At 34.4% G+C, this 11,177-nt stretch overlaps 1 protein-coding gene across 5 annotated transcripts in view; it reads left to right on the forward strand.

The window, feature by feature from the left end:
* Positions 1-3,317, forward strand: part of LOC110920631 (carbonic anhydrase 2) — a 28,645-nt gene extending 25,328 nt beyond the window's left edge. For 4 of the 5 annotated variants that reach the window (XM_022164805.2, XM_022164806.2, XM_022164809.2 and 1 more), the window contains exons 7-9: positions 820-905; positions 2,164-2,269; positions 2,895-3,317. In XM_022164805.2, the coding sequence (XP_022020497.1) occupies positions 820-905; positions 2,164-2,269; positions 2,895-3,059 (357 nt within the window). In that variant the 3' untranslated portion in view covers positions 3,060-3,317. The remainder of the gene's footprint in view (positions 1-819; positions 906-2,163; positions 2,270-2,894) is intronic. The other variant, XM_022164804.2, reaches the window with a different exon arrangement.
* The last annotated feature ends 7,860 nt before the right edge of the window (positions 3,318-11,177 follow it).

Consider the following 11,177-nt stretch of genomic DNA (forward strand, 5'->3'; position numbering starts at 1 on the left):
TTAAAAAATTACGTAAGTAGTGGCGGTTCCAAGATTTTATTCTACTGGGTTCCTTTTGATAAATTATCTTTAATTCTCACTATTTTTTTTTCTAAATTTTATAAGATTCTCACTGATTTTTCCAAACGCACTGGGTTTCTGGAAACTCCATAAATATGGGTTGGATCCGCCCCTGTACGTACGTACCTCTTTGTGACATATTTTGGAATATGCTAAACATAGGGTTTAAGAAGATTCCTTATGTCAAGTAGAACTCATGAGTTATAAGGATATATCTAATCCAGTTATCATTTATCATGTCTAATATAAGATTTTGTCAATTTCAAGTGGTGAGTTGCCGTTCTAAAACTATTTTATACGTTAATCAAATATAAATATTGTTTTATTTATATTAATTCTGTCATAACTATGTCATTATATAATTAAATGAAAAATGGTAATTTTGTGACTATTTATGTGATTTTTTTAGGTAGTGTAGAATTAGAGAATATGTATTGTTGTTTAAAAAAAGATAAACTCATTATTTAACATATGACAATTGATTACACTAATTATTTATACATGCATTATCATTTATTCACACACACAAAAAATCAATTTTCTTATTTAGTTTTCTCGTTTACTTGAAATCGTACTATTTATATAAGTCAGGGCATTAACTTGTAACCCAACTTATGAAATCGTCGGTTCCTGGTTTAGCCGGTTAGACCAACCCGTTTGACCCGGTTTCCAAAACAATGCTTAAAGGGTCTTAGTCAACCCAACACATGGGAGATAAATCTTAATTGTAACCTAATAATGTTAACATTGTACTTTCAGGTGGAGAACATTGTAGTTATTGGGCACAGTTGTTGTGGTGGAATTAAAGGACTCATGTCCATACCAGATGATGGAACCACTGCTAGGTAATTATATATGTAACTTACTATAAGCATAAGGTCCCCTGTAGTGGGGCGCTATATGGGTGGATTTTTGGCTCATAGCGCCCAATGGCGCCTAGCACACCACGACGGTGGGCTTTATGAGGTAAAAAGGGGGGCAGCGCTATCTTCATAGCGGCGTGATGCAGGGGCTTTTCAAAAGTTTGACCAATCAAAAAATAGTTAGTGTTTTTTTAATTAATTGATAAAAATGAAAATTAATAATTAGGTAATGATGGGTAGGGGCTTTATGACTACGGGCTCTAGTGATATAGCGCCTCATAAAGCCCCTGTATGACGTGCCACGACACGTGTCGCATAACGCCCACAAAGAGGCTTTATGACTACGGATGGCCTAATACAACAAATTAATACCATAATCTAGCATGGCACATAAATCTTATGTGAATTCCTTAATTGTTGAAAATCAAATTAATACTTATTTAAAAGTTATTAACAAGAAAAATAGTGTTTTTGTGAATTTTTTTTCATAAACGATAAAAAATGAATGGCATAAAAGTAACAATTATAAATCTTGATATAAATAATAATGGTTGTAAAACAAGGTTTCCAAGGCCGAGTACTCCCCGAGTAGTCGCTACAAGGCAGGCTGCCGAGGCGACTTTCTTTGACCCCGCCTAATTACTCGGAGTCGGTCAAACACGGTCAACCTCGGCCATAATTGGATCTAGTAGGTCAACTCGGGCCTAGTTTGACTTAAATAATAGTATAACATAATTTCTATGCCTATCATATTAAAGAATGAATATCATTTTCACGTATTTTGTTATAAATATTAGTAGATCTGTGTTATTTGACATATATTTAATCTCCAAAAAGTATTTTGTTATAAATATTAGTAAATATGTGTTATTTGACTTAAATAATATTAGTAAATCTGTGTTATTTGACATATATTTAATCTCTCCGGGTACTCTCCGCGTAGACCGAGTACTCTTAACTCCCCGGTCGACCGACTAGAGAGCGCCTAGCGACTTTTGCAACCATGTAAATAATAATCAAGTTTCATAATTGTTTATTACATCACTCGATTTTAACTATAAAAAGAAAATCATTGCTCTTGATACATTTGTCAAATATTGTCTACAAATGTATTATGCAGTTCTCATGGTTTCTATCTAACATCCTATATATGTATGTATGTATATGTATGTGGTTCTTTAGATATTGCTCTATCTTTGATGAATATAATGTAACTTGGTTTTGTATACTTAATGAACAGTGATTTCATTGAGCAATGGGTCAAAATCGGTTTGCCTGCTAAGAGCAAAGTGAAAGCGGATTGTAGCGATTTGGAGTACTCTGATCTTTGCACCCAGTGTGAGAAGGTATGTTTATATCAAATTACTAGATTTTTTTTTAAATAATTTAAAGAATTTTTATTAACATGAAGTTTCCACTTTTTTTATTGTAATACATAACACGCTATCGTCTGATAGCAACAAACTAACAATCTGTCTCTCTCCCTCTCTCTTTTTTTTATTATTGATTGACAAAAATCAAACTACTTAGGTTGGGTGGGTGGGTCGGCTGGATTGACCAGTTTTAACAATTTTTACGGTTCGGTTTGATGAATTTCTATATTTTTCTTTAAATTGTTAGTTTGTATTGAAAATTTTAATAAAGGTAAGAGGTCAATATAATACATCTACATAAGTGCATGTACCAAAAATACATAAACAAATAAACTTGTTAAAGCCGCTTTCATTAAATCGTTAAACTGTCAAAACTGAACCGCGAACTGTATAAATCACAAACTGGCTGAACCAACCGACTTCTTTTGGTTTAGGGGTTTGATCATTTTCAACGGTTTATGCACACCACTAACCTAATTATCTTTTTCTTCTTGTTCACCAATTTGACTCGTTTTGAATGAAATACATCATGAACTACCCTTTTTTTATAACGGACTTAGCACTTAACGGAGTTTAACGTGTTTTGCAACAAATACAGGAAGCTGTGAATGTATCTTTGGGGAACCTACTAACATATCCATTTGTGAGAGAAGCTTTGGTCAACAAAAAACTATCACTAAAGGGAGCACATTATGATTTTGTGAAGGGAACTTTTGATCTTTGGAATCTTGACTTTGGCATTTCACCATCTCTACTTTCTTGAGTTCTTACTCTCCATCAACATAGCTTGCTCTACATCTTTACAATAACTATGGTTAAAAGTCTTTAATTAAGTTTATAACTTTATCAAAGTTGTAAAGTTTTTGTTATGCATTATATATATATGTATGTATGTTTTTGTTTCATCCTTTTTTCTAATTTCAAATAAACTTTAGTTTATATGTAGCGTTATAATAAGAAGATTGTAACACATGACAAAAGAATGTATCAAACGTTAAATAAACTAGACATGTTTTTAGCCTTTTGTATCGTGAGTAAATGACATACAATTAAATATGTTCTCTAATCCATCTTACATTATTTTTTCTCAGCATAAATGTAACACCCCAAAAATGGATTTGGTAATTAAACCACGTTACTAGTGACGACGGGCAAAATACCGTTAGTGGTAAAAATTAACCCGGTTAATATTAGGACTTAAATGAATAAATTTGATATGAATTAAAAGAGGATAAATACTTTGAGGAAAACAAAGTATATAGAGAAGGCCCGAGCTAACGGGACTTAAAATATAACGGGCTACGACTACCCCGAACTCACTAAGTTAAACTAGCAAAGTTTAACCTAGTTAACAAAACAAAGTATTGTTGAAAATAAGTAGGTTGTAGCCTACTTACTAGTTAACAAAACTTGAGGGGCCAAAGGTGGAATAATCTAAAAGATTATTTACTAAAATCAAAAACAAAACACACACACACACCTAGTGTGTTCGTGAACGACCAGGAGAAGGCTCCAAGGAGAGCCAAAACCCTAACTCCAACAAATCAACAAATTGAAGCTCAAATCAAGACCCAAATCGATGCATGAACACATATAAATGATCACCTAGTCGTGGGGATCACAAGGTATGTCGAATTTTAAGATTTGGTGATACTTTGAGATTATGATGAACAATCATAATCGAAATTCTGGAATGAATATTGAATCTATGAGTGCTATTGTGTTGAAATCTTTGTTTAGAAACAAACCCTAGTTGAAAACTTGGAGAATTAGTGTTAAAACTAGGGATTTGATAATTTACCTATTATGTGCTAAGTGGGTTTTGATTATGTAGGGAAGATGATGGTTTACACATGTTTAAAATCATCATAGTTGCTAGTAGAAGCAAGATACTTGAACAATTTGCAAGTTTGAGTGTTGAACATACATGACTTGAGATGGGTTTTTATATGATATAAAAGAATTGATGTTAAGATCGTGATATAGATGCTTGAAATCATGTTACCTAGTAGTTAGTGTGTAAAAATTTGATTTCGTTAAGCATTCGGATGAAATGACTAAGTGAAATTCAATAAACCAAATGTGCAATGAATAAGTTGATAAGTCGATTGACTTTAAAAAGTCAAACCGACCAAGTATATGATCAAATGATAAAACTCGATATAAGAAGCGTAGGATGGAATAGTCGTAAATGATTATGACTAACCCAACCGTCTTACGAATTACAATGATAGTTTGACGCATGGCAAGCTAGGTGAAAGCTTGGGGAAGGAAGCGGGTCAAACGAATCAAGAACGAAGAAAAAGCATAATTCGGATGCAAAGTAAGTATATCTTACACTAGTCATATATATATTTTTTTAGAGTACGTAAAGGACAAATATCTAATTGAGATATGGTGTTCCGGCGTGTAGTCGTACGAAACAAAATAATCAAATATGATAAGAAACCATAGTGATGGTTAGAAATGAGTTAAAATTGGTTATTCGATCATTTTATGACGAATGAAACATGTACTTTTAATGGTTATCAAATAAGGTAAATTATAATAACCGATAAGGGCAAACTGGTAAATTGACAATATTTGACAAATTGGCGATGGTAATTGGTCATTTAGACCAAACGAGTCAAAAGGGTGAAATTATCACCCTTTGACAATATTGACTAATGGGTTGTCAAGTTGTATGATTTTAGGAAATAAATAGCACATGGATACTTACATCGCTATCATTTAACGGCCACTAAGGAAAGGTATTGAAACGGGTCAATATATTGACCCGAGCCAGGTATGTATAATGATACAACTCATCATGTAGAATTTTGAGTTCTACAAGAATTAGACAAGGTTAAAATATAGATATTTGGTTACCTCTTAGGTAAACCGAATAAATTGAGTTATGATTAAGGTATTTTAGAAACATATCGATTTCTAAACAAGAATATAGTTAAAAGGTCGTAAATTGGAATCAAACATGTACTAATAGTCCTTCGTCGTAAATGAAGGACTAAAATTGACTAAAACGCCCTTGTAAGTGAAATTGAGCAAAGAACCATAAAGGTTGTTTGGAAATAAGCGATAGGATGAAATAAATACTTTGAATAAGTATGAAAAGCAAAAGACGTAAAATATTGGTCAAAAGTCTCTATAAAGAGTCTTTGCCGTAAAATAATGATTTGAAGTGTGTAATTTGGAATATATAAATCACTACATCGAATCCACCACAAATATAGTTGTGGTGGGAGGTCATTTGATAAGAAATGTGGGCATATGTATTTAGAAGCGAATGAAAGAGATTGGTGCTTAAAATATGCATAAATACCCTTAACGGGTCAAAATGAGCATATGGGTGAAAATGGGTTTAAGGAGGTATATAAACCTGTAATTTGAAACCTATTATGTTAAACATTTTTGAACTTGATAGGTTTATGGGAAATAAAGGTCAAACAAACTCGTTTGTTCGATAAAAATAGAACGGGTCGAAAGTTGGTAAAAAGGGAAATAGCCGAAGACTTAAAAGTCTAAAATTTTGTAAAACCGGAGGTTAGATTTTAACTCCATAAGGTGGAGAATCAAATTACAATCACGTAGGAAGAAACGGTAGGTTAAACGGACAAGCGGTTTGAAAGATACGAAAGTTTTCGTGTCGTTAAACGGCAAAATGGAAAAGCTGGATGCAGGGACCACCGTAACTTACGGTGCCACCGTAAGTTACGGTGGAGCTGATATGATTACGATGGTTACATACTGAGTTACGGTGGAAGGATAGACTTTCAGGGGCTACCGTAACTTACGGTGCCACCGTAAGTTACGGTGGACCCAGTAACAAAATATATTTTATTTATTTTAAATTCCCGGATTTGTTTAGACACGTTTTAAACCCCGTATGACTAAAGCATTTCATGTTTATGAAATGTAGGTACTTTTGGATGCCGGAAGACGATCAAGCTCAGCGAAGAACCGAACACGATAAAGATACACGTTTCCGCACTTTGCCACGTTGTAAATTTTAAACAACGAATTCGATCACGTTATGTAGAATAACTTATGATTTGTAAAAGTTTTAATAAACTCGTACTTCTATAGCATGTGTAGCCTTAACTACACATTTAATTGTTGGTAATTACATACAAAATCGTTAATTAGTAACTAGGGTGTTACAAGTTGGTATCAGAGCCTTGGTTTAAGAGATTCGAGTATGGTGGGGAGGAACCATGCTTGGACTTAAACCTTATGCTCTTGACAAAGAATAGTGTTCGGTTCGAGGCTTGATCGCAAATCCGGTAAGTGCATGTATGCTAATGGTCTAGCGCATTAAAGTGTTGTAGACAACACATAGGGTTACCGTGTAATACACGTTACCCCAATTAAATGATGGATATAGTTGACAAAAATACGCGCGTTGACGCGTATAGTAGAAAAAGCCTTGTATTATAATACAGGTGGTTATTGAAGTTGATATTACTAACTTTTGTGAATATCTTGATTGAAGGACACTTGCATTTAAAGATGACAAGAGCTGAACAAATTAAGGATATGATAGAGGAACGGTCCGAAGTATGACGATAGGAGCATGCTCACTAAGGACTAAATCGCGTAACGACCGCGAACAAGGTTAATGGCAAGAAACGCCCGTCGGGGCAAGCATTACCAGGTGCGTGTTTTTAAATATAATCGCACAATTAGCAATATGCAACAAACATGTAGAGAATGATCGTTGCATAGGTAAATTAGAAACTTGGAAAACCTGAACAGAAATACATATCCAGGATGTAATTTCCAAGAAAACTGAATAGGGGCGTTACTTACATAAGGCGTGATGTGAAAACTATAAAAAGGTCGTGTATGTCATGTGTTAAATCACTTACTCTGGCCAAGTAAGTAATGACATATGATACCACGAGTTTCTTATAGCGGACACATTTACGTCCGATGTAGTAAGGGCGGAGGGAATGGGACTAACTAAAAAGTACCCAAATGAATCAGATAAGCAAAATATTTGATAATAATGTAAACGCACAACCGAGTGACGGAAGCGTATTACAACAGGATAATGAGCCCGAGTGAAGGGACAAAGAAGCATGTAAAATGATTTAGACAAGTATTGGGAGGGAGTGTACTTACACTCGAACCCAGAAAACGTAAGCATGTAAAATGATTTAGACAAGTATTGGGAGGGGGTGTACTTACACTCGAACCCAGAAAATGCAAACATGTAAAATGATGTAGGCATGTATTGGGAGGGGGTGTACTTACACTCGAACCCGAAGAATATAAACATGTAGAATAATCAAGATATGCATTGGGAGGGAGTGTACTTACACTCGAACCCGGAAAAATGAAAATATGTCTTTAAACGAGTCGTTTTTGTAAAACGTCAAACTCGAGGACAAAGTCGGAAAATAGAAATGAAGCGAGGTCTTAATGCATACTGGGAGGGTCATAATAATAACGACTTCGGTAAAACACCCGGTTGATGGGTAAGAATTGAACGCATGCACAGACCGAGAAACGGAAACTCGGATAGAAAGTTAAAGGACTCGGGTTTTGGGTCATAACTAAAAGATGACAAAATAATGTAAATAAAAATTGTGAATAAATTATGTTCAACTATTTTAAAGTTGAACGGGTCGATTACAATATCACGCCGGACGGCATGAATAAATACAAACGGGATAGTGGTACCGCTAAAAGCAAAAGAATAATGAGCCCGGCAATGGGACATAATCGAGTACGGATATATGAAAACTGGAGAATGGTGAGCATAAGATGAACCTACGCATAAATGATATGAGAAGTCATAAAGTCGGAAAATTTCGTCCGAAAATAAACAAATGAAGCCTTAGACTACGATCAAGGTCAACTAAAGTTCAAAAGCGGAAATATACGATTCCAAACATAACAAGACATGTTTTGAAGCTATATATGCATATATACATATATGCATTTGAATGTAGATACAAATAAAAGATGAATCTGTGGGATCATCGTAACCTACGGGAATGCGATTAGTGTTAAGGTCTATGGGATCAGAATGACCCTCGGGTCACGAAAAGAAAGGGGAATAAACCTTAGGGTTCCCATTAAAAGGGGGTGAAGACCTAAGGAAATAGCCTACGAGGCCATGTGAGAGAACCTACGAATTACTTAAACAAAGTGAGGGAACCAGTGAGAATCTTCGCGTAAAACAAAGACTGTAAAAGAGTAAATGCCAAGTCGTCAAAATTGCTTGACATAACTTAAAGATAAAACATTAAACTAAAATTCCGTTTTAGTCAAAAACAACGTTTTATCAAACATATATAGTATGAGATGATTGGGGAATAAACCTAAAACACGACGTGACGCGATCACGGTCAGGAAAGTTATGTGAAATAAAATCACATATTAGCCCGAGAGATGGGTATAAAGCAACTGGACTAATAAGACTAGTCAATGAGGCCGGTTAAGATCAATATTTAAATTAAGAAAGTGTTCAACACGCTATCTATATTAAGATTAGCGTGAAATAATCATAGTTGATAAGCGTGTATGACCTAGTGGCCAAATGGCTACTCAGTCAAGCCAAATAATAAAGGTAGGTGAATACAAAACGACAGTGATGGTCCATGAGGTCATAATAATGAAAAGTATTGATCGCCTATACTGAGCGATCACAAGGCAACACAAGCAAAGTGTTGGGAAGTCAGATCGAGTAAAGGCACGAGAAAAAGGATAAAGCCGGAAGGTATGTGGTAATATGCCTTGTAGAATTCCGTTAATAGCACATTTAAATAGTGCTAAATAAATAAGATAAAATCAGGAAATTCATTTTAGTGGCGAATGCTGTACGAATGAACCAAATAAATAAGTTCGTAAAGAAAAGTGGTATGTTTGTAAACAGTGAAAGATCTCACTAGAAACATCCAAATGGGTGAAAATAACGGATTCACAAGGAATCCGAAAGTATAAAGGCGATGGATTTCGCTAAGTTACTCAAACAAGTCGAAATGACAAGATGGCGTTATTTTGAGTTGCGTAAATTCGCATAAAAGATACATATGTTGTGTAATTAAAAGATGTTACCATATTGTCGAATGACACTAACAAATGGTCAAAGTGTGAGTAATGCTTAGAAGGTTACTCAGTTTATGCACATTGGGTTGAAACTCAAATAAATTATGTAAGAAAAGGTTTCGAGGACGAAACCTCTTTAAGGGGGTAGACTTGTAACACCCCAAAAATGGATTTGGTAATTAAACCAAGTTACTAGTGACGACGGGCAAAATACCGTTAGTGGTAAAAATTAACCCGGTTAATATTAGGACTTAAATGAATAAATTTGATATGAATTAAAAGAGGATAAATACTTTGAGGAAAACAAAGTATATAGAGAAGGCCCGAGCTAACGGGACTTAAAATATAACGGGCTACGACTACCCCGAACTCACTAAGTTAAACTAGCAAAGTTTAACCTAGTTAACAAAACAAAGTATTGTTGAAAATAAGTAGGTTGTAGCCTACTTACTAGTTAACAAAACTTGAGGGGCCAAAGGTGGAATAATCTAAAAGATTATTTACTAAAATGAAAAACAAAACACACACACACACCTAGTGTGTTCGTGAACGACCAGGAGAAGGCTCCAAGGAGAGCCAAAACCCTAACTCCAACAAATCAACAAATTGAAGCTCAAATCAAGACCCAAATCGATGCATGAACACATATAAATGATCACCTAGTCGTGGGGATCACAAGGTATGTCGAATTTTAAGATTTGGTGATACTTTGAGATTATGATGAACAATCATAATCGAAATTCTGGAATGAATATTGAATCTATGAGTGCTATTGTGTTGAAATCTTTGTTTAGAAACAAACCCTAGTTGAAAACTTAGAGAATTAGTGTTAAAACTAGGGATTTGATAATTTACCTATTATGTGCTAAGTGGGTTTTGATTATGTAGGGAAGATGATGGTTTACACATGTTTAAAATCATCATAGTTGCTAGTAGAAGCAAGATACTTGAACAATTTGCAAGTTTGAGTGTTGAACATACATGACTTGAGATGGGTTTTTATATGATATAAAAGAATTGATGTTAAGATCGTGATATAGATGCTTGAAATCATGTTACCTAGTAGTTAGTGTGTAAAAAATTGATTTCGTTAAGCATTCGGATGAAATGACTAAGTGAAATTCAATAAACCAAATGTGCAATCAATAAGTTGATAAGTCGATTGACTTTAAAAAGTCAAACCGACCAAGTATATGATCAAATGATAAAACTCGATATAAGAAGCGTAGGATGGAATAGTCGTAAATGATTATGACTAACCCAACCGTCTTACGAATTACAATGATAGTTTGACGCATGGCAAGCTAGGTGAAAGCTTGGGGAAGGAAGCGGGTCAAACGAATCAAGAACGAAGGAAAAGCATAATTCGGATGCAAAGTAAGTATATCTTACACTAGTCATATATATATTTTTTTAGAGTACGTAAAGGACAAATATCTAATTGAGATATGGTGTTCCGGCGTGTAGTCGTACGAAACAAAATAATCAAATATGATAAGAAACCATAGTGATGGTTAGAAATGAGTTAAAATTGGTTATTCGATCATTTTATGACGAATGAAACATGTACTTTTAATGGTTATCAAATAAGGTAAATTATAATAACCGATAAGGGCAAATTGGTAAATTGACAATATTTGACAAATTGGCGATGGTAATTGGTTATTTAGACCAAACGAGTCAAAAGGGTGAAATTATCACCCTTTGACAATATTGACTAATGGGTTGTCAAGTTGTATGATTTTAGGAAATAAATAGCACATGGATACTTACATTGCTATCATTTAACGGCCACTAAGGAAAGGTATTGAAACGGGTTAATATATTG

This window comes from Helianthus annuus, chromosome 17 (genome assembly GCF_002127325.2).
Source record: "Helianthus annuus cultivar XRQ/B chromosome 17, HanXRQr2.0-SUNRISE, whole genome shotgun sequence".
NCBI lineage: Eukaryota > Viridiplantae > Streptophyta > Magnoliopsida > Asterales > Asteraceae > Helianthus > Helianthus annuus.